Source organism: Engraulis encrasicolus, chromosome 6 (assembly GCF_034702125.1).
Source record: "Engraulis encrasicolus isolate BLACKSEA-1 chromosome 6, IST_EnEncr_1.0, whole genome shotgun sequence".
Classification (NCBI taxonomy): domain Eukaryota; kingdom Metazoa; phylum Chordata; class Actinopteri; order Clupeiformes; family Engraulidae; genus Engraulis; species Engraulis encrasicolus.
In genome coordinates, this window is record NC_085862.1 from 22,959,325 (window position 1) to 22,987,215 (window position 27,891).

Here is a 27,891-nt window from a genome sequence, read left to right on the forward strand (position 1 = left end):
AACTTGAGAAGTTGGAAGTCCTTCTCAGGGAGAAATTCAAGACCCCCACCTGGTATATGTTTCCAGTATTGTTAGCTTTGGCTTCAGAAACAGACAGGCTTTTTGGTCCTTGTGATGAAATAATGTGCAAAATGGCCTTGGTAAAATATTGCAAGGATCCCCAGTGCAAATGAACTTGTATCACATTCTGATGTGTATTTCTGCCTATTTGATGACTTTGCCAAACTGATGAAAAAATGTAAATATGACATACAGGAGAAGATTCTCAATTAGTTTTTTTGATCAACCGCATGGTGGAGAACATTTTACATCCGTTAACATTCTGACTATTTTTGGTGTTATCATGTTTGCATTGTGTGTGCAGTCCAAAACGAGTCACATCGGGTGTCGCTGAAAAGGTCATCAGTGGTGAGAGCTGATGTGCCCAAAACTTCCATCAAGGATTCTCTTGGTGCAAGCAACATTGCCTCAGAGCCACAAGGACAAGGCACAAGTGAGTTACAAAGAGTTCACTGTTAGTCATGAATACATACCTGTACATTTGCTCATGTTTGTGTAGCTGCTAACCTCTGATGAAAATCTCCAAATAGAAAAGACTTGATGATGTATCCTTTGATCAACACAAAGCCACAGGCCTCTTCTACTACATTATAAGAGTCACCATTTGCTCAAAGTTATACCGAGGTAATTGAATAACTCTTTCTGGAATACCCACCCACTCAGGTGACCTGCTGGAGTCAGAGCTGAGGCAAAAGTGGGAACAGGCGCTTGGGCCGCACTATGAAGTTCTGGTGAGATAATACAACAGTGATTTGGTTTTCTTTTTTAAACAATAGTCTCTGTTCTCTGTTCTCTGCTCTCTACTCTGCACTGTACATTCTGATGAGATAAAACTGTGATTTTTTTTTAACAATTGAAGAGTCTGGTCAGAATTGGGCAATATCACATAAAACAATGTGCTATAACATGAAAAGATGTTTGTGATTTTTAATTTTATTTGTTCAGGAAATTACCATTGCATTCTGTGTTTTGTATTTGAATTATCAGGCGTTGCAGGTGTATTTTAAGGCATTTCAAAAGAGGTGTGTGATTGAATTTCATCTATTTTTAGGTGGCACAGATGGACCCTCTTATTGAGGATGACTCAGAACTTCAGAAGTACTCAAAGGTATGGAAGGACATCCCTCCATCTTCTTCAGCCTTTTCTAATAACCTGCATCATTGATTCAAGATTCAATACATGTGTATTGCCATGTCAACAGAATTGATTGGACTTTGCTTTGACACACATAAAATGTTTAAACAAAACAGCAAAGCATATAGACATTATAAGGTACGAAACCATATGCCTAAACTGAAGGGTATTCAAACATCCCAAAGGTGTTGTCATGCAGTCAACATTGCCACGGAATAATTTTCCTCTCATTGTTTTCTTCCTGTCTGGCTGGCTGCCTCCTCAGCTGCATCCAATCCACACCATGCGTTTGGGACTAGAGCTGGACTCGTTTGATGGGCATCACTACATCTCCACCATAAATCCAGAGGGACCGCTGGCCAATCACGGCCTGCTGAGGCAAGAGGATGAACTGCTGGAGGTGAGACGTGCAGTAGTGTGTGGTCATTTGCTTTGACGCGTACGATGCTCATAAAAAAAAAGTATGGCGCCTTTCAGAACACCTTAGACCAGGGCTATTCAATTGGCGGCTTGCAGACCAGATGCAGCCCAGACACGGCCCAGATCCGGCATCCAGCAGCAACAGTGAAACACCATTGGGGAGTCTTCAGAACAAATTAACATTTTAACCCTCGCGGAAACCAGTTAGTTTGTCTCCCTCTCTAACTCCCAAATAGTTTAGCTGTCCCAATATGCAATGTGTGGCACACGCGTCTCAGCATGCCTATGCTGTATTGTGCGAGGTGCCTGCGTTTGAGATGTGTTTCCACGTGTGTACGTCAACCTAACCGACTGTTGATTGACATGTCTACCATCTATTAGGTGAACTCTATATAAGGAAGTCCTCTGTGATTTTGTCTGTTTGCACTGAGGAAGGTCTGGTGACCGAAGACGTTCTGCACTTTTAGGTAGCACTTTTATCACTTGTACATATGTAAAGCGATAAACCAATTATTGCATCGGCTGCTGGTGTGCGAGTTCCACTCTTTGCTTCTGTGGATTATCGCTCTGGAACCAACACACCCACAAGGACTGGAGTTACTGGCGCGACACCCCTCTGTCTTTTATTTGAGATGTGTTTGAAATAAGTAATGAGACTGAGGTAGCACCAGGTCTGTGCTTCTTATCGAAGAGTTGCCGACTGAAAAATTGAGCTACTGTATTTATGGGGCGTCTTACAATAGAGATATGAAGTTTGACAACACAGTTCATGCAACACGGTGGCAAGGCGGCATCTAGCAGTTATGTTCTTAAAATAAATGAAATCTGCTAATCTGCTGATGAACATTGCACAATACGTCTGCATTTGAAATGTGCACGTAGAGTAAATGTCCGTATCCACGTGAAAGAAAGAAGTGTGACCGTCAAGTGGGCGGGGAGTGCAGACGAGACAGCGGGCATAAGTCAACGCTTAGTCTAGAGGGGGAACAAATATTAGAGGCGTATTAGAACGCAGCTTCTTCGAGTGTCTGGCCGTAGTGTTCATATGGCTACAGAAATACAGTTGGTCACTCATGCACGTGACGTCCGTTCCAATTCAGGAGTCACTGTAATGTAACCAGCACCCTGTCGTATCTAAGTAGCATCCGGTGAGCATAGGCATCAGCTGAGTGTATTGTAATGTAATGAGGATATTTTTTGTCTGTACGTGAATGAAGTTCAGGTGCATGGGATGAGTTGTGGTGAAGCAGTGTGATGATGATGTTTTTTTTGTATGTAGGTGAATGGAGTTCAATTGTATGGGAAGAGTCGTCGTGAGGCAGTGGCGTTCCTGAGGGAGGTGCCTCCCCCCTTCACCCTGGTCTGCTGCCGACTGCTGAACGAGGAGGAGCCGGAGCAGCAGGAGTGGGCAGCGGAGGAGGTGGAGGACCATCAGACCGCAGCAGCCCCACAGCAGGACTGGCAGGCAGAGGGGGTGGAGGGCGTCCAGCAGACCACAGCACCTCAGCAGGCAGGTCTTGCCAAGGGCCGCAGCGCAGCACCACATTTTGGGCCTTATGCACCTGTACTGCGCTACAAAGGCAAAGTGCAGCAACTAAGCCAACACTGATACTGAGAAAAACGCCTTCGATGCCTTGGTATTAGTTTGGATATTGTAGTCATTATGACCGTGATAAAATGGCATTTTTCATACATGAAAAGGTGGATCTTCTCCATATCCACTATTTTGAATTCCCAGAAATATACATTTTTAGCTCCAAAACCTACTGTACTTTGGTCATACTAGTAAATATATTAGTTTATTATTATTCAGTTAAAGGAACACTGTGTGGGATTTTTAGTTGTTTATTTCCAGAATCCATGCTACCCATTCACTAATGTTACCTTTTTCATGAATACTTTCCAAACCAGCAAATTCGAAGTGTTCATTATGACTGGAAAAATTGCATTTTTCATACATGAAAAGGGGGATCTTCTCCATGGTCCGCCATTTTGAATTTCCAGAAATAGCCATTTTTAGCTGTAAAACTGACTGTACTTGGGCCATACTAGAAAATATTAGTTTATTTCTTAGTAAACTTTCATGAAAAGATCAAATTTGGCAATAGGCAACCCAGTTTCAATGAGCAGCATAGTTGTATGCACAGTGCATTTCCTGCACAGTGTCCCTTAAGTAAACTCATTAATAGATCAAATTTGGCAATATGCAGCACAGTTGCAATACCTACTCTGGCCACCATCCTACACAGTGCGCCTTTTCATGTAATTTAATGTAAAATGTATGTGTTTCAGGAGGACGCTGGCATGTTGGCATTGTCTTTAGTGGAGAGAGAGGAAACCTCGCCCGGCCCAGTGATCACCAATGAGGACAGTGACGACAGTGCTGCATGTGTTGAGGAGGAAGAGGAAGAAGAGGAAGAGGAAGATGGAGAGCTAGCACTCTGGGCCCTAGAGGTGCAGGTGGTGGAACTGGAAAAGGCAGAGCAAGGCCTGGGCTTCAGTATCCTAGACTACCAGGTAGGCAGACTATACTGAACAGTATTCTTCATCACCAGGTCAGCAGACCTGCTTTCTACTTAGCTAAAAACTTTAGTTTGTCATTGCATGCCTTAAGTAGGTCTTTTAGCATATCCTGGCCTACCAGGTAGGCAGGCTTCACTGAACCTCAGTATCCACGACTACCAGGTATAGAGTACAAGGCCTGGGCTTCAGTATCCTAGAAGCGTGTCTCCCAACTATTGATGCGGTAGTATGGGAGCACACAGCAGGGTATACATGGAAAAAATGAATAATAACCAATGTATGGAGCACAGTCACATATACTATGTACTACAGTGGTTCTCAACTGGAACAGTCTTGGGACCCACCATTTTCCACTCTCATTCGGTCGCGACCCAAATGTTTTAGCGTTCAAGTCAATTCAATGCAATTCTCAAAATGTAACCAAGACTCGAATGACTGTTTGCACACTATCTATCTCGCATAAACATTCAGATTGTACCTATGACGACAGATGACAAGGAGTTCACTAGCCTATCAAAATAAAAGTAGTAAATTCTTGCAGGAAAAGTTGGATTTTTTTTAATAGAATTTTTTTTTTTTGTTTTTTTTTTTTACACCAAGGCCCCGCGACCCACCCATGACCCCTCCGCGGCCCACTTTTGGGTCGCGACCCACCAGTTGAGAAACGCTGCTGTACTATGTAGGCTACTATATGTAGTATGTACTTTATGTACTGTACTATGTACTATACTGTCCTGTTTTCTACAAATGTGATACATCTGGAAAATAAATTATGCCATGTGACAAAATGTGTCTGTTTCAAAGATGCGAGTTTGGAGAAATGAAAGACTGGACTATTCCGACTGACCCTGTTATGTCCATGTGTGGTCTCTGCTGCCCTCTGTAGGATCCTGTGGATGCTGCACGCTCTGTCATTGTGATCCGCTCGTTAGTAGCAGGGGGCATTGCTGAGCGAGATGGAAGCATTCTCCCGGGCGATCAGCTGGTCTTTGTCAATGATGTTCACCTGGACTCCTGCTCCCTGGCCCAGGCTGTGGAGGTGCTAAAGGGCCTGTCTCCGGGAAAAGTCTACCTAGGGATCCGTAAACCTCTGGTATGTCCCAAGGCTGTTTTACCGCCAGGCTGGTGCTACTGATTCCTCGTTTCCACTGCCGGTTTTCTGCTAGACCCACAGCTGGACACAACGCGACCCGGTCACCACTTTTGCGTTTCGAATAGGCAGAACACAGCTCAATCTTAAAGCAAAAAGTGGCGGCCGAGTCGTGCTGTGTCGAGCTGTAGGCCTACCAGAAAACCGTCAGTGGAAAAGAGGCAATAGTGGCTGTTGCTCTTCCATATACATTCATCATAGTAGAAACTTGGATGTATTTGTGCATGTTTTCTTAACTGTCTATAAATGGTAAACTTAATGTTGCATGAGCTACAGAGTGCCTGTGTGTCTTGGTTTTGAGTGCAAACAAATACAGCTCTGCTCCGGAGTTCATTTTTCTTTGTGTCTTATGGGAGTGCAGGTAGATGAAAGCAAGATGGGAGTGGAAGACTGGCAGCCCAAAAGAGGAGGTGGTGTAGAGGAACCTGAAGTGGAATATCCTGGAGTTCAAAGCAGTCATTCAACTCATGAGGTACGTTTGCATCTTATCAACCTTGGATTGACTTTTCAACTCTACATATTTTGATTGAACAGCTGGTCATTTATTGAAATAGCTGATTGACATCTAGCCATTTGTTTCACCCACATGCCAAATATGAATGAAAAGTCATTGCTTTCCCTTTTTGTTTGAAATGTTTCAAATGTGTCAATTTCATTAAGGAAAATGTTTGGAATTGTTCCATTGCTCTGGGTCAATAAATCAATGAGTAGTGCAGTAGGTGCTGCAGACCAATAGGCAAAAATTCATGCTTTCAATATCTGCAACGGTCCATGGCCTTTCATACCTTTATTGTAGGACTTTGAGGAGCCTTCTGCCATGCTGCCAGGTGAAGAGGATGTTGAGGCAGAAGAGGACGAGGAACCAGAGCTGATCTTGGATGATATGCCCCGCTACGCCTCCCCCTTCACTGCCAACACTGAGCTTCCTCCCCACACTGCTGCCGATGAGCAGCCCAGCTCATACTACTGGTCCTCAGGTCCAACGCAGGGCAGGCCCTTCCTGGAGAGAGAGATGGCTGTGGACGAGGAGGAAACCATAGAGGAAGCGGCCGAAACCGCACGGATGCACGAGTCTCCACCACCTAGTGACCTCATCAGTCTCAGCCCTGTTCCCACTGGCTTAGAGGAACAGGTGAGTGTGAAGGTCCGTGGCCAACCGGTAGGGCACTTATCTACCTTGCGGCTGTCCCGGGTTCGATTCCCGGCCCAGGTCCTTTGCCGAGCCCTCCCCGTCTCTCTCCCCATTCGCTTCCTGTCCACCTCTCACACTGTCCTGTCGATTAAAGTCGAAAAATACAAAAAAATAAAATGTTTAAAAAAAATAAATGCCTAGTGAGTAGAACTATGAAACAAAGTTGTGTCTGTATGTGGCTGAGCACTGAGGACATGATATTTTTAACTGACAGATTATTGAATCAAAAGAAAATGCTGCCGAGGTAGAGGAAATGGCAACGTCTACAGATCCACTCAGAGAGTCATATCCCGGTAAGCTGAGTGATGCTGGATTTTGCAGATAAGTATTGATTATTTTTTAACCAAAAATATGCTTTCTTTCTCTATATGCAAGCAAGTATCAATCTGGTTTCACCAATGCCTCCCTCTCTCTCGCTCTCTCGCTCTTTCGCTCTCTCGCTCTCTCTCTCTCTCTCTCTCTCTCTCTCTCTCTCTCTCTCTCTCTCTCTCTCTCTCTCTCTGAGTCTATGTCTCATTCAGTCTGAATTTTGCTTCCTTAGCTCCACCAATATTGTCCCGAGCAGAGACCAGTGACATCTGGGCAGAGCTTACTTCATCAGATGATGGAGGAGTTGGACTTGACAATGAGTGAGGAACACACTTTTATTTAAATACAGTACTCAAGTAGTTCAAACTGATGCATGCTGAAAAACACAATTGTTTCATTATTACTTCCTAACCCTAAGTCATTACTACTATATATATTACCCTGAATTGCATTTGGGTGTCCTGCGCCACTTTTAAATGTAGATTGTGTCATATGTTAGTAGTTAATGTATGCTGCCCATTCACAACTGTTATTATATTCATGAGTCTGCCACACCCATCAGTTTCTAAGTATTCATTATGACTTGGAAATGTACCCATTTCATACATGAATAGGTTGATCTGCATACCCGCCATTTTGAATTTACATTGACAAACCTCTTTGGCTGCATAACTTACTGTACATTGGTCAGACCAGTAAATATAACTTAATTGGTTAGTAATTTACTTACTAATTATTTATCCTAAAATCATAATTGTGAACAGGCTGCTTGCATTTGGAAAATAAAAAGCTGAAATGACTTGCTCTACTTTTTTAAAATGTCATCTCTCAGCTCTCAGTGGCCCTCTACTGCTGAGAAAAAGAGGAGTAGTCAGTCTGCCACTCTTCCCCCAAGAGCAGATCAAAGGTTTGTGTGTTTTAATTGGTGTGTTAATCTGATTTTGTTTGGAACCCATGAAGACACAAATGGAGCATACACTCACCGTCCACTTTATTAAGTACACTTGTCCAATTGTTCATTGATGCAAATTTCTAATTAGCCAATCACATGGCGGCAAGTCAATGCATTTGTGCATGTAGACATGGTCAGACAATCTGCTGCAGTTTCAAACCGAGAAAGGTGATTTAAGTGACTTTGAACGTAGCGTTGTTGGTGCCAGACCTATTAGATCTATTAGAATATTAGAATCTATTACAATATTGCCACACAACCATCTGTAGGGTTTACAGAGAATGGTCAGTAAAATACAAAAGAGAGTGGTCAGACTGTTTCGAGCTTATAGGCAACAGTAACTCAAATAGCTACTTCTTATAACTGAGGTATGCAAAAGAGCATCTCTGAACGCATAGCACAACGAAGCTTGAGGCCTTGAGGCACATGGGCTACAGCAGCAGGAGACCCCATCAGGAGCAACTCCTGTCAGCAAAGAACCGGAAACTGAGGCTGCAATTCACACAGGCTCACCAAAATTGGACAATAGAATTTGGGGCGAAAAACGTGGCCCTGTCTGACAAGTCTTGATTTCTGCTGCGATTCTCTGATGGTAGGGTCAGAATTTGACGTCAAACGCATGGAAATGTGCATCCATCCTGCCTTGTATCAACAGATCAGACTAGTGATGTACAGTAATGTTGAGGGGACATTTTCTTGGCACCCGTTGGGCCCCCCAGAGGGCCAAACCCCAGCAAAGTGTATCTAATAAAGTTGCCGGTGAGCATACAGTGCCTCCCAAAAGTCTACACACCCCTGTTCAAATTCCAGGTTTTTGTCATGTAAAAAAATGACTGAAAGAGAAATAATTTCACAACTTTTCCCACTTAAATCTAAACTATTATCCTGCACAATGCAGTTGAAAAACAAACCCAAAGCTTTAAAGGGAAAGAATAGAAAATAAAAAACTTGAATTAACATGGTTGCATAAATATGCACACCCTTGAACTAATACCTTGTTGCAGCACCTTTCCTTCGATTACAGTACTCAGTCTTTTTTTTAGTAAGACTCTATCAGCATGGCAAACGTTGATGTGACAATTTTTTCCACTTATCTTTGCAAAAGCACTCCAAATCTGACAGATTGTGAATGCATCTCATCTGCACAGTCCTTCTCAGATCTCCCAACAGATGTTCCGTGTCATACAGGTCTGAACTCTGTCTGGGCCATTCCAAAACCTCAATCTTATTCTAATGAAGCCATTTTTTGTTGATTTTTGGCATGTGTCTGAGATAATTGTCGTTCTGAATGATTAAGTTCATCTGCATCATCACCTTTCTAACAGGGGGCAGAAGGTTTTGTGCCACTACAATGGCCCCTGTGGAACTGTTCATAATTCCTGCCTCCCTGACTTAAGCCCCAGTTACAGCAGAAGAACAACAGTCACATAGCATGATGCTGCCACCACCATGCTTCACTTTACGCATGGCGTTACCTTGGCAATGTAGTGTTGTTTTTGTGCCAAACATACCTCTTGGAATTATGTCCAAAATGTTCGACCTCGGTTTCACCTGACCATAACATATCTTCTCACATGCATTTGGGAGATTACAGAAGTATTTTTTGCTAGATTTACTCCACCAAGAGATTGAACTTGGTCATAATTCCAAAGGGTATATTTGGCACAGAACATCACCCCAATAACACCATACCTAACATGAAGTATGGTGGTGGCAGCATTGTTCTTTTGTGCTGTTTTTCTTCAGTTGTTACTGGGGCCTTCATTATGGAGGAGAGAATTATGAAAATTTCCACAGGGGCCGTGGTAGTGGCACAAAACCTTCGGCCCCCTGGTAGAAAGGTGAAGATGCAGAGGAACTAATCTTTCAGAACGACAATTTCTCCAAGCACAGGCCTAAGTCTACAAAAAGAATGGCTTCACCAGAATAATATTGAGGTTTTGGAATGGCCCAGACAAGCCAAAGGTGCTGCAACTAAGTATTAATTTAAGGGTGTGTATATTTATGCAACCATGTTAATTGAAGTTTTTTATTTTCTATTGTTTCCATTTAAAGCTTTATGCTTGTTTCTCAATTGCATTGTACAGGTTAATAGTTTAGATTGAAGGTGGAAAAATCTGTCAATTTATTTGTCTTTCGGTCATTTTTTTACATCACAAAAACCTGACATTTGAAGAGGGGTGTGTAGACTTTTTGAAGCCACTGTATATGGAGTTGAACTTTTATGTTGTTTGAGAATTGTTGAACAATTATGAATCATCCTCTGCTGTTTCATGCAGATAGAAAAGCTGTTAAATTGTTTGTATATTTACCATGCTAAATGTTATGAATGCACCGGTTATGTATTTTATTTGGTCTTCCTGCGTATTTGTTTTCCAGTTACTTACCCCAAAGAGAAGAGGGGGAGGGGGAGGAAACTCCTGGATTCAGCCACTGGGGCCCTCCACACAGGTGAGTCCAGCCTTAAAAGGAAAGGTGTTTTCATACTCAACAAACTCATGGAAATGGCTCCACTAGACCTGGCAGGGCAGTGAATATTCTAAACTGCCTTCTTGGACATGACATAACGTAACATTACGTTGTTAAGACCTTTGTAGCGTAGCCCCAGCCTAATGATGGCCATGTTGTTTTGTTAAGACCTTTGTAGCGTAGCCCCAGCCTAGGGCGGGTTATGCTTCCTGCCAGTGCCACAGAGTGAGCTTGTCGCAGCCATGATGCAGTTAATTTTGATTTATGCCCTGTTTTGAAGCACAGTCTGCGCGATGTCATTCCACACTCAAACTGCCTTCAATACAAAGAGTAACCTAGACGTGTCGGTTGTTTTTTAGCTTCACAGACTCGACGACAATGAAAATGAAACATTAAATCTTTATATCACCTGCATGTTTGATCGCACTGGCAGCCACCGTGGTAGTTTAGAACAAAGAAGTGGCTCATTTGTCGAGGACGAAGCGGAATGTTTCCTCGACCTCGGAAACACTGTTCAACTGTCCAAATAACTTCAGCGTCGTAACTTGCAAGCGCACGTGTTGTCTTTGGTTCGTGTAAATAAATGAAACGACAAAGCACGGGCAACTTATTTAATGAAGAGAGCTGACAGTCCGTAGAACGACGAAGGTTAGAACAAGGAAGTAGCTTGTTCTCGACTCGAGGACAGAGCAGGCTGGTCGAGAGGACCAATCAGAGACCTATTTTCGCCCTTCACGGCGTCGCTGTCTGCATCACTCCCTGCGTCGAGACACAATTTTGGGGAGGTGCCCCAGAGTACCTGCGTGATGGGGGAGGGCTTCACTCCGTTAACTGCGCGGCTCACTGCATCACAACGCAGGGACGCTGATCTCGAGGCATAAACCACCCTTAATGATGGCCATGTTTTTTTGTTAAGACCTTTGTAGCGTAGCCCCAGCCGAATGATGGCCATGTTTTTTTGTTTGTACTTCTCAGGGTGGATGTTTGGCAGGAGCCAGATGAGCCTCTTGGCATCAGCATAGTGGGTGGACGCACCTTGATCAAACGACTACGCAACGGGGAAGAGCTGAAGGGAATCTTCATCAAGCAGGTCCTTCCAGAGAGCCCTGCCGGACGCACCGGTGCACTGAAGACTGGAGACAAGATACTGCAGGTGACGTCACGGGCCTTCCACACCTCAAATTTAAAATGGCACAGAACCCCGTTGCCCTAGCTTCATATCCCCAGTGCTTCTTGCTTCGTCTAATTTTGAAAAGAGGATGTGGACCAACATACGTAGAGGGTGAGGCATACATGTAAACTTTGTTGTGTGCGGTGAGCACTGTGTGCTGTGGATTGTTGTGTCACAAATGATTATGGTCCCAGGTGGGCTTTCATTTCATAATTGATCATCAATTTCAGTTGGGAGGGTGAGACTAAGAAATGAATGTAATCATGACCGAATGCATCCTGAAGTTGAGTCCAATAGAGATCAGGCCAAGGCGTAATGTGTAGGGAACTGATTAGTAAGGGATGGTGGACGATGAGGTGTCCCGATGTCAAGGGAAATAATGGACAAGGCGGAGGTGTTGAACAGCCCGACGACACCTCGAAGCACGCTACCCCACTCTGTGTATCGACAGTAGGTTAGACTCTTGACGTCATAGATGTAATGGATAACGCACACTTTGTCAGCCAATCAGAAAACACTGGGTGATGAGAAGAAGCTTATGAAGGTATTAGGCCAGGCTGCAAGTTTGGTGTACTTTCTTTTATTAATTGGAAGGCTTATTTTAAATGTAGAGGTGTCCAGAGAGGCGTCCATAAATAAATCAAAGTACCGGTAGTCCAACTCGGACTCGCAACTCGGCAGCCACTTTTTGCTTTTTGAATAGGCATGACACAGCTTAAACGTAAAGCAAAAAGTGGTGACCGAGGTGCGCCGTGTCGAGCTGTAAGCCTATAAGAAAACCGGCAGTGGAAAGGGGCATAAGTGGCCTGCATTTTCTAAGGGTCAAGACACGGAAGGTGATGTGTCTTCCTCAGAGACTTGTCTTTTAAAGCTGAGAACAGAAAGTTGTAAGCAAATGGACTAAAGCAGTGTTTCTCAACCTTTTTTTAGGCGAGGCACCCTTTCAATTCATTAAAAATGTCAAGGCACCCCAAACCAACAAGCCGTAACATGGCATTGCATCCGATACCACACAAGCTTAGAAAAGTAACACATTTGGAGACGTCACACAACCTACGTTCGAAGTTACAGCTGACTGGGGCGACCTATATTTACTTTATTGTGCGTAAATGGCAAATGAAAGATTCCACTGACTAGCATTAACTTATCAATTTAGACAAATATGTATTATATTACATAATTTATTCATCAACCACGTTTCCACGGCACCCCTGAGGGGGGCCCGCGGCACCCCTGTTGAGAAACACTGGACTAAAGATGTGTCTCCACTCATCCACTACATTACATTACACTACACTACATCTGGCTGATGCTTTCAAGTCAAAGTGACTTACAAGCAAGGACATAATCAGCAGCATACAATCATGTGGCGAGTATACAGGCCAAGCCAGGTTAGTGCATAACAGTGTTGGTACATTTTTCTGTTGTTAAGTGCACAAGAGGAAGATGTAGTGTTTTTTTTCATGAAGGAAAGACTAATGGTTTATACTAGCTTCTTGAGTCTTGTAGCCTCTGGTAACTTGTTCCACCATGTCTTGAGATAGGGTCTGATTGTGGTCTTGTATTGTCTCGTCAGGTTTCTGGAGTGGATCTTCAGAATGCCAGCCACGAGGAGGCTGTGGAGGCAATCAAGGCTGCTGCACGCCCAGTGGTCTTCATCGTCCAGAGCTTGTCTACAACACCTCGGGTAATTAAGGTCTCATTTGGCTTTTTGTTTTGTTTTTGACACGGGGCATTGATACATTCCTATACTGTTAGTGCTCACGTGTTTTTTTTCCCTACTTTTAAACTCGCCTTCGTCCTTTTCCCAGCCCATCTCTGTGACGGCACCCAGCTACAGCAAACACAAAGCTAAGAGGAATGTGTCCACTCCACCTCTTGTAAGAGAACTGATACTCCTGTTTCACTAATCTGGTCTCCATTTGTTTTATATGCCTCACTACTGATCTTATTGTCTTTTCACCTCACCTGTTTCCTTTGTGTGTTTCTGTATTATATGCCTCACTACTGATCTTATTGTCTTTTCACCTCACCTTTTTCCTTAGTGTGTTTCTGTATTATTTGTCTATGTGCCCAAGGAAGCTACACGGGGAAGGTGTCTGTCTGTCTTTATTTCAATTCTTACATTATTCCTCTCTTCCTCTCCCCCACTCCAATGGTACACTGTATTTAATATAGCACACTAACTTGCTAACAAGACAAAATTCTGGGAGCTCTGACGCGAGCTACAAAGTACATTTATGACCGTAGCAATGGCACCAAGACGTTTCATCATCCGGACCTTTTGGCAGCCCCAAACTTTCTGTACATGATGGCTCCTCTATCATGTCATGGTGCACTGTACATATGCCATGTCATTACTATTTTTTGTGAACGCATGCTTTTCTTAAATCATACTTTAGGATCAACACAAGATTTAGTTTTGTTCTCTGCACTTTTAAAAAATGTCTGCCTTCCTTATTAAATCAATGCGACTCCGCAAACCAGTTGGACAACGGTCCTTGTATCCTTGGTTGTCATCTCTTGGAGGCACAGTGAAGCTGCGCCCCCCTAATGCAATGCAATGTTAAAGCAAGTCTGCCATTCATATGTGTCTGTTCTTGTCCTGAGTTATTCTTATCTGATGGACATCTAAACCTCCTTTATGTTCTGCTTCCTATAGATGAGTGCAGGCGCAGCAGCCATCCCTCCTCCCATGCGTCTCCCTCCCCCATACCGCCCTCCCAGTCAGCTGTCAGAAGAACCTCTTGACCTACACACAGGCCTGGAGCAAGATCAAGGTGTGTTTCTAACAACAATTGAATGTTTGGATATGTGCTAATGAAACCGAAAAGGCACGCATATTTTATCCACCTACTCACTAGGTCAGCCAATTCCATTAATCACCGTTTATTTAACAGTTTATTATTTTTTATAGACTGGAAAGCCAGACTTTACACAACATGAAATTCATAGTCTGGGATTGCACCATAGGCACCATGGAACACTCGACATGCCAACTGCTTAGCTGCATATAAGGCCTGGGACATGCTTGCTGCAGGACACACACACACACACACACACACACACACACACACACACACACACACACACACACACACACACACACACAACATTGACAAAATATCGAGAAGCAATCTTCCGAAGTTTCCATGTTGAGGTTGCGGTAGAGTCAAGCAATGGTGGGAAACATGAGTGAGAGCCCCGTTGGCTATCTGCCCAATACTGGAGGCATCATCTAGGGAGCAAAGTGCTCCGGTCATCCTAGAGCAAGTATGTACACTTGGTCACACATGGTTACATGTGTAATTTGAGGCAGACGGCACACATGTCCCTGGCCTAATAGGCAGGCCTAACTGCGTCGTCAGCATGCTAAGCCCACCCAAACAACTTGCTGAATAGATACAAGTAAATATTACTACGTTGTGCGTGGTGATTGTAGGCAAATTCCTCCTGGACCAGTGACAATTATCCATTATGATGCCATGCTATACCAACCCCTGTTGTTTAGTAGGTCACTATATTTGACTAATTTTGAATGGATAATTTGGTCATGATTTTGTGTAAAAATGGCTTTCCAAACCTACGCCAAAATTGTTTGGTGTTTATTTTCAAACCTTCAAACCCAAAACGTTTTTTAATCTGTTTTTAGGAAATGGTAAAAATGTCAACTAGACAACTTTCAGTGGAACGAAAAATAATGTTTTGTCAATCCATGTGATGGTCATCTTCACTCAGTTCACTATTTCGATGGTTGATTGTTAATTTGAGTGGGGCTAAAAGTGCAGGGTTTTTGTTTGAGAGAGAGGGAGAATCGCATTGAGGCTAATAAAGCCATTTCGAGGGGAATGCTGGTCCATATTTGGTCACAGAGAAGCAACAACAATACCTTGTGAACGTTACTGGATGATTTAAGCTGCCAAAATGAGTGCTTTGTAGAAGACAATATGAACAATCCAGTCAGTTTTAATATACAGTACATGTACATATCCATTTACCTCTAAACCATGAACATACCACCATTTGCACCTTTTCCTACTCATTGCCTCCTTTTTGATTATTTCTGAATGTTTCCCTCAGCCTGTCTGAGAATCAGCAGTTCCTTATTCCTGTAAATTTCTCTACATCTCCAAACTGCCTTTGATTTATTTCAGCCATTTATTCAGTTCATTTCTTGGTACGTTTCCTTGTGGTCCTGTCCTCTTCTATTCCGCTTTCTCTGCATCCTCAAACTCCCACTCCACCATCCTCTACTCCAGCCCCTCATATTATATGTTTTGGGATAAGCTAAAGCCAACAGGAGCTGTGATGTTGCAGGGAAGTTATCAAGGTAGGTAACAAGTCTCCTTAGCATGTGTGTTGTCACTGTGTGTTCCTGTAGTTTCCTCACATTGTGGTCTGTGTTGTGATGACGTTTGATGTCTAGAATAAACTCTGCTTTAGACTCCAGCTGAGTATTTGGGTGTGCCAGATTGCCACTGTGGGTAGCATAGTCAGGTTGCAGAGCTGAAGCTGTGCTGCAGTAGTGCCCTGTCTGGCTCTGCCATTCCTTTGAGTTATCTGATACAGTTCCCTTTCCCCTAACGTTGCATCCTGGCATCTCTGCATTGTTTATGCAGAGCCAAGCGTAGTATCCTTTTTGCCTTGCTCTTAGGTGCTCTTCTTATTACTCGACTAGAAAAGCAGGTTGTTTTTAAACTATATATTGCTGGAATATTTTTTCCCTTTGACATCAGCAGTGCCACTGGTGTAGAGTACTAATGAAGTTAGTGCAGTTTTGGTAAAACTGTGAACAGCAGTGAATAGTGTAATATATTTGCAATAGTTTTGGCAGTAGGGGACTGGACTCTTGGCAAACTATGCTTTCAGATCTTCCGGTGCATTTCTGGCATTTTTGCATATGGTGTGTTGACATTATCTTTTTGGTATTGCCGGTAGAAACCACAATGAGGATGTAGAAGAATATTATTGTAATAACAATAATCAGAAGTATTGCATATTGCACTAGAATTATTGCATGTCTGTATATGGTAACTCTGCATATGGATGTCATGCCACACGCAAAAAAAGTTGATGGACAATTCCTTGTTGGTTTGTCTGCCTTATTTTAACCTTTAACACTGTTAATTCTGAACATTCGGTCTGGAATATGATCACCACAATGCAACATATGACCTTCGAGGCTCCCATTATTATGGTGCACACTGGTGTACAACAAGCATGAAAGGATAAATCAGTCAAGCCGTGTTCTATAAACTTTTGTAAATACCAATGGTTAATGCCAATGCCAATTTTGAACATTACTTTTGGGGGCTTTTTATTCTTCTACACTCTTACATCTATACTTTTGTAAAAGAATGTGTGACGGAGTGTGTGTGGTTTTGCAGATAGCAGTCAAAGACTGTCTGAAGTTGCAGCACGGTATGCGACTTTGTACTGAAGCTATGAAGGCAACTTTTCTTTGCGCTAGTGTAACAGATGGCAGCTAGCAGAGCTCAGCGTTGAACATCAGTAAACCTCTCTCCTGACACCTCATACAGACGCTCTACTGATTACTAAGCTAGCAGCCTGGCCTTTAGCTCCCTTGGTGGCATGTCTGCCTCACAAACTGGAGTTTGTTGGTGGTGATTGGTTCGAGACTGGGCTTGGAGACATAATGGCATAATGGCATAATGGACTCGGTTTCACTTTGTCATTGGTAAACACGCGGCTTAGTTTTGTAAGTGCCGTCACAGCTTGGAAATGTATTTCAATTGACCATAAATGTGTCGGACATGCCCAAGGTGTAGATCTGAACTGTGAGACTGATGTTTATTAATTAGTATTTAAGCATGTATTTTGCATGTCTTTAGGGTTGGGTATGCATGAAGCACATGAACTTCTTATTGACGAGACAAAATGCATATGCAGGAAATTATCTATTCAAAAGCAATGAGATGCAATAGGAAACGACTCTTGTATTCATTCTCTTCCTCTTGATTATTCTCTTGATCCACCTTCCAGCTGTCCATTTGCTTTTTCGTTTAGTCACATGCAAGTGACTCTTAAGGCACTGTATTGGTTGGTTGGTTGAACCATATAGTAGAAAGGTGTTAAAGGTATGGCAAACTGATTGTAGATGGTCCTATCTTTTTTTCCTTCCTGTCAACACCTCAAACCATATAGCACAATTTTTCACAATTTTCTCATAGTTTCACCTTTTTTGATTCCTCTCAATCTTTGGCAGTTACATTTTTTGTGACCTTGATGGCTTTGTAACTGTGCATTTTAATACTTCTTTGCTAACGTGACCAACATCTTGCCAATTTTATGACAGCCACATCCCTCTGGAGAACTTCTAAATTGTTTGATAAAGCCATTTTGTGGCCAATTTGCCCAGAGGAAAACAAAGTTGTTTTATGCACACTTGATATGCACAATTGATATAGGGTGTTTGGCTCCATAGATCTCACACTCTCTTTTTATACAAATGAGCATAACCTGCTTAAAATCCATGAATGCTTAAATCCAATGGTGACAATATGCTTAAAAAGGACGATATGGTTTTTTGACTTGTTTGCTTAATAATTCTGGACACAGTGTATGCACCTGTTTTAAAGTAGGCCTGGGTATACACAGTTAACCCCCTTCTGTTTCTCTCTTCACAGGCTAGACTGATGAAGGCCTTTATGCATGTCATCGCCTCAATCTATGCAGCCAACATCCAGTGGTTAGCTTCTGGGGGAATCTGAAGAATGCGTAATGGGTTGTTGTCCTTTCTTATATTCATGACCTAATTTAACTGCTTAATTCTGTCTGAGGATTTTGGCTTACTTTGAAGCCCTGGGATTGTCTGGTTTGGGGCTGTAGTACTGCACTTGGACTACACTTTTTGGACTTGTTTTTGTCATCTTGTCTCTTTTTTTCTCGTGCATCTCATCTTTTTTATTGTTGAAAGAGTAAGTTACATCTAAGATCATGGTGCGCTCGTTGTTATGGGTGAAGGTGTGTTCTATGCTGCTAGTGTATGTCTGCTCTAATGAGAAGGCTATTATGAGAATGTGTCTTAACCTGTGCTTTGTCTTTCTTTGAAATTAAGAAAACTTCTATAATAAATGATTGACGACTGTTGTTGGAGTCTTATGTCTTTAAATAATGCAAGACATAGCTGTTGTGTGATGTGCCGTGTAATATTAGAATAGACTATTAGGAGAAGGGTTTAAATTTGAATTGAATTTAGCACCAGTATGAATAGATCATTAATAATGAGACTACAGAGCTAAGAAGAGCACTTGAAAAATATCAATGCTCAAATGATGCGTTTGAAACGTAATGGATCTGCAGGATCTGGATCTGGATTCAGCTTTGGACACATTAACATTTCAAACAACTTGCCTTTTATAAGCTGCTCATCCATTCAAGCAATGATTTTCCTTGCAGCATAAAGAAGACTTCAGAGAGTGATGCAAGGATATGTGAAATCAAGAGTAAAGTCTTCAACCCACAAACCTTTTCATAGGTTACAAAAAAATGAAACCTCAAAATCACCCAGTTAGTCAGAAAGACCTGATGGCTTGATAGTAATTTTGTCCTCGACTGCTAATGTCTGTGATGTGTGAGACGATGGTAGTAGTGGGCCCAGGCACCTGGCCTAGACTTTGTGTTAATGTAGGGCACCTTCTTTGGAATAGGCAGGTCAAGGCCACAATGTCATGGACTGGAGATATCCCTGAGCCACGCTCTGTGTTTATTATAAGCCCAGACACACCTGTCCCACTTCCCTTCCTTCACACACACACACAGACACCACACGGCTATGTAAAGATGCTCTGCAAGAACTAGGCTACTATCAGTGAAGCACTGCAATCTTGGAGTGGAAGAAACTGTCTATAGAGATAATAGGATGGTTTTTGGAAGGATTTTTGTGCATGTTTTAAGCTGCGAAGTGTGATGTTTATTTTGAACTTGTGAGAAGGCTGTGTTTAAAGACGAGAGATATCTTTTTTACAGTTCTGGAAGGCCTCAGAGATGACTTGTTAATTAATCTGTGAGGAAGCATTCCCAGGTGGACCGCCACTCTGCCTGTCTTACATTAATTAATTTAGTTCTAGCAATCTTTCCATCTGCCATTTGGGTCGGATTTCTGTTATTCTAAGCCCTTGCTTTGTGACTTGACTTATGGCTGGTGCTAGCTATCAAAGTAGAACGCCTCTTGTTTTTTTATCCTGGCTCTTTTGTAAATCAGTCTGTGGTGCCCCTCCTATCTTTTTATCTTCTGAATAGCACATTGATCCTGGCCAAAGATGTCTGCATCTAATATCTGATAGCCAGGCAGTAAACCCTCCAGTGTTAATTCAACACTAGAGAGTTGATTACCCATTTAGTGTTGGTCCTCCCTTTTCATTGCTGAATTAACACACATGTACACAGTATCTATCATCTGCAGTCATGATATGCATTCACACCTTCACCAGCCACATTTAGTTCATCATGAGTGACTCAATGTTATTTGCAGCTTTGCTGACTCTGTTTTGGCATTAGCCACTTTCACTATCAAATTTGATTATAATCATTTAAAATATTTAAGATATTTAGTTGCATATGATGATATCTTTCTCTGGACTATTAATCCTTGTAAGGCGTTTGTGTCGTTTTCAGTTTTTCAGTTGAGAAAAATAGTGTGAATGCAGATTTTTCACATTGAGTTTCACTGGCCTTGACTCATTTACTGATTTCGTGAGATGATTCAAGGAACATGAGGGTGCACACAAGCTATGATTTTATTATTTCTTCTACAGGCCCTGGGCCTCGTTTCCCGATAACGATGGTTCTTAGCCTTACGTGTGTCGTTAACCAGTGATCCTACGAATGTTCTTAGATTTCCTACGACTGTTTCCCAAAGACACTCGTACATGAACGCGCGTGCACAGATCATTCGTAGCGTCGCTCTTAAGGATCGCTGTCCACATACAGTATGTGGTGCTGAAGTGTCCTCAGAGTGAACTGCGCCGTCATGCTTCTGAACCATTTACAAAATGTAAGGCGTGTGTCAGTATCAAAAGTTGTTTTCTATAAGGGTGGGACTACATTTGTAGCAGTTTACAACTATAGACAGGAGATATTGTTGGCAAATGAAATAAAATGCACACACACACAATGAAAGCATGCAAAACCATGAGATACGCCGTTAAACCAGACAAAGCGCGTGCAGTTGGCTACCGTGCTTAATATTTAAGAAGACAAATAGGCCTAGGAGTTCCAAATTGGGATGCGCATTTGGGGAGCGGCGTGCAAAGTACCTTGCACTCAAGGCTTTAACAACTGTGGGGGACATTTTGCACGGCAGTCTGCTGTTATTAAAACAAAAAATCTACACGAATCCCCATCGCTGCCTTTTAATGTCATAGTTTACCCTTAGACTACAACTATCGTGTCTTTTCTGCGTCGCCTTCCCTTAGGGTACTTGAAAGAAAGAGGGCGCAACGACTCGCTGACCGTTTTTCTTTTTTTTTAATGTTTCGGTAGTGGCCTTCCCTTCCGACATCACCACTCTTGTCTCTGGTCGCCGAAGCCCCCTATTTATTTTGCGTGTGGATGCCTTGTTCTTGTTCACGAAGCACCCACACAAATTATGATTGATCACAGTTTAATAATGCCCTGATTTATCAAACACAGCTGAACTATTTTACTGCCTGTAAAATATTTTCCAAACACATTGCTTTTATTTTATACACTTACACAATTAATGTTACCTTCTTATTTTCGTTACAGTGTCAACTGTGGTGCCATGATATTTACACTCCCGTCTTAAAACATCAACTTGAAGCGCAAGTTTCCTCTTTTCCTGTGGGTGTCTCCACTGTGCCATGCCACTCGCGTCTTAAAACACCAATCTTATGCGCAAGTTTCCTCTTTTCCCTTCATATCCTGTGGGTGTCTCCATTGTGCCATGCCGTTACGATCAATCTTAGCGCGTTAAGACTACTCCAGAACACTCGTGGATTTCTCTTAGAGTTACGTGTCAACCTGCGATGGTTCTTTGCTAAGTTGGCTTTGGGAAACGCTCCGTGAGCTCTACGATGGTGTTACGTGTGAACTTAAGTAGCACGTAGCGTTAAGTAGTAGGCCTACTTAAGGCCCTTTCGGAAACGAGGCCCTAGTCAAGTGGACCGGAACACCCTCTATGTTACAAAAATATGAACATCTTACAAGGGTTAAAAGCTCCAAACCAGTTTAACATATTTGAAATGCATGTTGTTTAAACAATAGTTACATCTCACTGTTCACTAATGTTTTTTAAGCAAAAAATATATAGAATTGCTATCTGTGTGTTTTTGTTTTCCAATTTAATGTCGTATGAGAATACTTCTGGTTAATTCTATTTTTTTCATCATACAGACTTTTTGGTATGCAGAAAACATGGTGCTACTTAGAAAAAGTGTGACTTGTAGTTGAACAGAGCAGAGAACCTTTAGCAAGGACATCAGGTGTAAAAAAGGACGTATAATGGTTCCCTTCAGGGTCTTGTTAAGTGCCGTGCGTGCGTGCGTGTGTGTGCGTGTTTGTGTGTGTGTGTGTGTGTGTGCGTGCACGCCTATACTTGTCCATCTGCTTGTCCCGACTGCATCATGCCTGTAGTTGACAGGGAAGGCCAGCAGAGGGAGTAAGGTGGATGGAGGATGAAGGCAGCAGTGGTGAATGATGCGTAAGGGAGGAGGGGTGGGTAAGCGAGAGAGAGAGGGATGGAGAGAGTATGGGTGGGAGGGAGTTAGAAAGGAAGGGAGAGCGATGGAGGAGAAGCATGTGAGCACAAACGTTCAGCTCTCGGGTGCATGCAGCAGCAAGGCACAGAAATCTTTACTCGATAGGATCAGATTCCTTACTCAAGCACACACACACACACACACACTCTGACAGCCACATGAACATTGTGTGCCCTGGAAAGCCTTTGGACTGAAGCATGGACGATGTTGCCAGGTTGGTGGATATATTTCATCTAGGCTTGTCCTGCTCTCCACTAATGTGCTGTTTGAATGTGCTGTAAATATACATGGTGTTGGTCTGTATTGTGCATTAGAACTCTGTAGGATTTGAACATATCTCTTGTCAATGCATTTGTGTTGGTGCAATAGCGTTATATCTCTGTGTGCTACTGGGCTTTTGCTAGTGCTCCTGTCATGGTGAATGGTTAGTACTGAAGGCTGCTGTAGTGGGATGGTTATGGCACATGCACAGCAGCCCTGCACTGCACTGCACAGACACCGGAGAGGACATGAGGAGAAGATGGAGACTGCAGCACAGCCTCCCAAATCTGGTTACAGCTGAACAGGGCTGTACAACCAGACGATTAGGGGTCACACACACACACACACTGCGTTTCCCCCCTCGTCTTTTTTATATCTGGGTCTTGACAGCAAGTTAATAACCGCATTAACTTGCTGCACCTGTGTCAAGGTGTCGCTGAGTGTGTGTTGGGCTGTGAAGTGTGTTGTGATTCCAAGTGTATACCCTGACCTCTTTGCATGACCCTAGGGGGGTGGCCAAGCCATAGGGCATTACATATAACTTGTTTTTTTTTTTTTACAGACATCCTCATTTCTACATAAGTGTTGACTAGATTGATTGACAAAGGCTGAGGTGTGCACGGTAGTTATATTTTATATTTTGTATCATTTTGCAGTACTGTAAAGCCGAGCCCTGCAGGGTTAAACATGCATATCTTGAGCCCCTGGTTCACGCATTACCATATGTCCTCATTAATACTCAACTAATTTCAGGAACAGCTTATGCTTAATTGAGGTTCTGGTATTTGTGTTGTCCTTGTTGTTGTCCTCTATGTGTTCTGCTTGTTTTCTTATATTTTCTCATGACTTAATACAGGTCTAGTTGAAGCTTGTCACCTTGTCACAATTGCCTAGTTTTCTATGACATAATAAGATTGATAAGTCTACATTAACTTAAATGCAGGACTTAATGTCTGATGCGGCACAAAGTGTCATTAAAGCACCAAGCTCAAGACAATCGGTTTGGTCTTTTCATGCATGAAACGGATGATCCACAGCTGTCAATAAAGTGTTTCATAGTTAGGTAACTGTTGGTTAATTTGCACATTTAATTTTCTAATATCCATGAAAGTCTCTGAGCATACTCAATCAGCACACACTGAACAGAATGCTGAACTTGTGTGTTAGTGCAAAGAAACCACAACAGCTGTGGGATGCCAACATGATCTCTCAGAATTCTGTGGAATGGACAAGGATCTTTGGGACACGTGCCACTGGACAAGGAATTGTTTTCCGTGATGGACACACTGAAGTGCTTTCTCTATATTCCCATAGCTCTGCTTCTACAGTCTTGTGTTTTCTCAGGATTTTTTCTAATTTCAAATGTTTTTAACTGATGGGTTAGGGATGTTTTGGTCTGGACACATTATTTTATTTATTACATGAATTTGATAGTGTACAGGTTAAGGTAAGGGATTGTTTTGGTCAGGGCACAACTTAAATTGCTCTAGCATTATTTTATTTAGTATTAGAATTTGGTATCTATTTTCCAATGATATACTACACACAGTGCTGTGGGAATATAGAAAGCACTTTCGTGATTCAATCACGGAAAGCAATTCCGTGTCCAGGGGCACAGAATTTTGGCAAAATCTGTAAAAATGACAAAGATTTCGTGTCCCAAAGACCCGTGTCCATTCCACAGCATTCTGAGAGATCAGGCTGATAAAGCATGTCGCTTGGCAAGTCTGAGATTCTTTTTTTCATGTTTTATTCTTTTTCATTCTCATACCCCTCTATGACCATAAAGACAACACATGTATGGAGTGAGGTAGGCATATTTACAAGACCGCTTATCTTTCACCTCACGTAAGTGGAGAAGGTCTTCTTGTCAGAGTCCTTTTGTGATCAGATTAGGAGGAAATCTGCTGCAGTATGTGTGTGTCCCAAAGGAGAGTAGAGTCTAGAGTAGTTGCCGAGGCAAAGAGACACTGTCTCTAACACAATGGTATCCGACACCGTAAATTGTTCAGATCCAGATCCAGATTTTCTTCCTTTTGTATAGAGTCATTCTGTGTCAATACACACATTCTTCCCAGGTAGCCCTCTTCAATTTTTTTTGTTCAGATATATTTTAATTCCAAATATATGGCTTCAAAAGGTACATGTACAAGAATATTAAGGCAAAACAGTGAGATCCACCTGGTGAAATTTAAAGGTGCAGTATTTAGGATGGTATAACTAATAAAGTAACTAATAAAGTAATATTCACTAAAATGACCAAAGTACAGTAAGTTTTGCAGCTAAACATGTCTATAACTGGAAATTCAAAATGGAGGACATGGAGAAGATTCACCTTTTCACGTATGAAAAATGTCGTTTTCCCAGTCATATTGAATACCTATAGAATACCTATGAATAACCCTAGAATTTGATGGTGGTGGCAAGTATTTGTGAGAAAGGTAACATTTGTGAATGAGCAGCATGAATTCTGTAAATAAAAACGATACATACTGAACTACAGCTAGTTTTAAGTATTTATGTATTTAGTCCACATCACTGGGCTGTACTGCAGTAGGTACATAAATAAATGAAGTTTATACTTTTTCAGCAAATGTTATAATGTAGCTAATTATAATATAGTATTATTATGTATTATTATGAGTGGGTATAGAACGTATTTTAGAATAATGTGTGTTCGTAATGAACTGGGTATATTTCAGTGGCTTAGTGATGTACACGGCACACAGCAAGAATTTAAAGTTCCCCGAAGAGCCTTCTGTTTGTCACTGTGATGGCACCTCTAAAAGTTCTCTGAGGGACCTGCATGCAACAAATTGGTTCGTGGAAAAAAGAAAAAAGAAAAGAAAAGGTTCTTTGAGGATCCCTTCAGATGTCGGGACAATTCTCCACCCAGACATTTTTCATCAGATTTGTAAGGTCAAGGCAGACATTTCCCCATTCATGGGTTTTCTATGTGAGACCAGTGTCAAACTGTGACATCCGTAACCCTAACCTGTCGGTAAAGAAATCTTTAGGCACTTTTCGTTCTACCAGTAACAACAAAATTACCCAGAAAAAAACTGTCTGTGGAAGCTACCCCACCCCCCACCAAAAAAAGTGCGCAAAGACATGTCTGCCATGACAATTGGATGACCGTTGTTCGCCAAGACATGTCAAGGTGGATATCGATCCCTTAGGTTGCCACTATGGAAGTTTTATAACTTTGGGGTCCTCCCCAGAACCAGCTTTTTTGCGCCTTCATTTGACAGGATAGTGAAGGAGTGACAAAAAAGTGAGTGGTTCCGAAACATGGAGTAGGGTTTGGAAATGACCCCGCCTGGACTCGAACCGGGGTTCATCATGTGCACATGTATCATTCATGGTTGGGTGTATTACTATACTGCACCACAGAACTGTTGGGTTCTTGGGTGCTTCTTCAATCAGGCAAAGGTATATGGGGAGCTGGTCACCCTAGTACGTGTCGCGTGGTGTATTTATAGGATGTAGGATGTATTTTAGTATCCCAGTGTGTGTGTGTGCGTGCAAGTTTGTTAATGTGTGGCCGATGGGTGTGTTTTCAGAGGCAATCAGGCAGAGGTACGGGGAGCTGCCGGGGGAGCTGGTCCAGGTGGAGCTGGAGAAGGATCGGCTGGGGCTCGGCCTGAGTCTGGCTGGGAATCGCGACAGGAACCAGATGAGCATCTTTGTGGTGGGCATCACAGCAGGAGGCCCCGCCTATCGAGACGGACGCATCCAAGTAGGAGATGAGCTGCTGGAGGTGAATGAATTACTGTTATAATATTCAAGATTCAAGATTCTTTTAATGGTCCTGAAGGAAATTTGTCTTGGACATACATAACTGCCACATACACACAACGCTGATACACATGACGCCAAAAAAACAACAACAAACATACATACATACATACATGCATACATACATACATGCATACATACATACATACATACATACAGTATATCACGAAAGTGAATACACCCCTCACAGTTTTGCAGATTTTTGAGTATATCTTTTCATAGGAAAGCATTACAGAAATTTCACTTTGACACAATGATTAGTGACCTTTTAACAACATATTTAACCGCTTAAATTTCTTGTTCACTCAGAAAAAAACAAAATACAGCCATTAATGTTTGAACATGTACTCACAAAAGTGAGTACACCCCAGATTAAAATCCGGTAGAGAAGGGGGTATGTTGGCTCGAATCGTCTCGAAATGAAACGAAATGAAAAGGGATGACAAGGGAGGTCATCAGTGTGCGTTTCAACCTTTCTTTGCATTGAACTTTTACATTTTGAGTCTGCATCTGGCTTAAATAGATTGGTGTGAGATTTGAATGCAATCCTATGGAGAATATCATGATCTGCTTCAGTAGTCACAGTGCATGTTGACATGTATGTTTCTTTTAGGTGTATTTCAGATTGCCAATGTTGACAGCATTCATGCATCCCCAAACCATGTCAGTCCCACTACCATGCTTGGCTTATGAGAGGATACACCTTTTTTGTAAAACTCACTTGTTTACCACCACACATGCTTGACACCATCTAAAGCAAATTTGTTTATCTTGGTCTCAAGAGAGATGAACAGACCAAGGATATGGATCACTGGAACCATGTCGTGTGATCTGAAGAGAACAAGATAAACAAATTTGCTTTAGATGGTGTCAAGCATGTGTGGTGGTAAACAAGTGAGTTTTACAAAAAAGGTGTATCCTCTCATAAGCCAAGCATGGTAGTGGGACTGACATGGTTTGGGGATGCATGAATGCTGTCAACATTGGCAATCAGAAATACACCTAAAAAAACATGCATGTCAACATGCACTGTGACTACTGAAGCAGATCATGATATTCTCCATAGGATTGCATTCAAATCTCACACCAATCTATTTAAGCCAGATGCAGACTCAAAATTTTAAAGTTCAATGCAAAGAAAGGTTGAAACGCACACTGATGACCTCCCTTGTCATCCCTTTTCATTTCGAGACGATTCGAGCCAACATAGCCCCTTCTCTACCGGATTTTAATCTGGGGTGTACTCACTTTTGTGAGTACATGTTCAAACATTAATGGCTGTATTTTGTTTTTTTCTGAGTGAAAAAGAAATTTAAGCGGTTAAATATGTTGTTAAAAGGTCACTAATCATTGTGTCAAAGTGAAATTTCTTTAATGCTTTCCTATGAAAAGATATACTCAAAAATCTGCAAAACTGTGAGGGGTGTATTCACTTTCGTGATATACTGTAAATGCATACATGCATACATAAATGCATACATACATACATACATACATACATACATACATACATACATACATACATACATACATACATACATACATACATACATAAAGTGCCCTCATAGAGATACTCAAGTGCATATCTACTACAGCCTACACATATACATGGCATTACAAGATGGTAGTTGTTAACGACCTGCATTCAGTAGTTTAACAGAAACAGGGACAAAGGAAAACCAATACCAATTCAAAAACCTATACCTATT

The 27,891-nt window shown here is 42.1% G+C and overlaps 1 protein-coding gene across 1 annotated transcript in view; it reads left to right on the forward strand.

Annotated features, from left to right (window-relative positions):
- Nucleotides 1–27,891, forward strand: part of patj (PATJ crumbs cell polarity complex component) — a 65,446-nt gene that overhangs the window by 16,690 nt on the left and 20,865 nt on the right. Inside the window, exons 12-29 of the mRNA XM_063200967.1 lie at nt 365–493; nt 724–791; nt 1,112–1,168; nt 1,461–1,595; nt 2,895–3,125; nt 3,908–4,132; nt 5,025–5,231; nt 5,650–5,760; nt 6,085–6,432; nt 6,695–6,773; nt 7,022–7,109; nt 7,622–7,696; nt 10,121–10,192; nt 11,186–11,363; nt 12,958–13,068; nt 13,193–13,261; nt 14,044–14,161; nt 25,948–26,144. Of these exons, the coding sequence (XP_063057037.1) occupies nt 365–493; nt 724–791; nt 1,112–1,168; nt 1,461–1,595; nt 2,895–3,125; nt 3,908–4,132; nt 5,025–5,231; nt 5,650–5,760; nt 6,085–6,432; nt 6,695–6,773; nt 7,022–7,109; nt 7,622–7,696; nt 10,121–10,192; nt 11,186–11,363; nt 12,958–13,068; nt 13,193–13,261; nt 14,044–14,161; nt 25,948–26,144 (2,498 nt within the window). The remainder of the gene's footprint in view (nt 1–364; nt 494–723; nt 792–1,111; nt 1,169–1,460; nt 1,596–2,894; nt 3,126–3,907; nt 4,133–5,024; nt 5,232–5,649; nt 5,761–6,084; nt 6,433–6,694; nt 6,774–7,021; nt 7,110–7,621; nt 7,697–10,120; nt 10,193–11,185; nt 11,364–12,957; nt 13,069–13,192; nt 13,262–14,043; nt 14,162–25,947; nt 26,145–27,891) is intronic.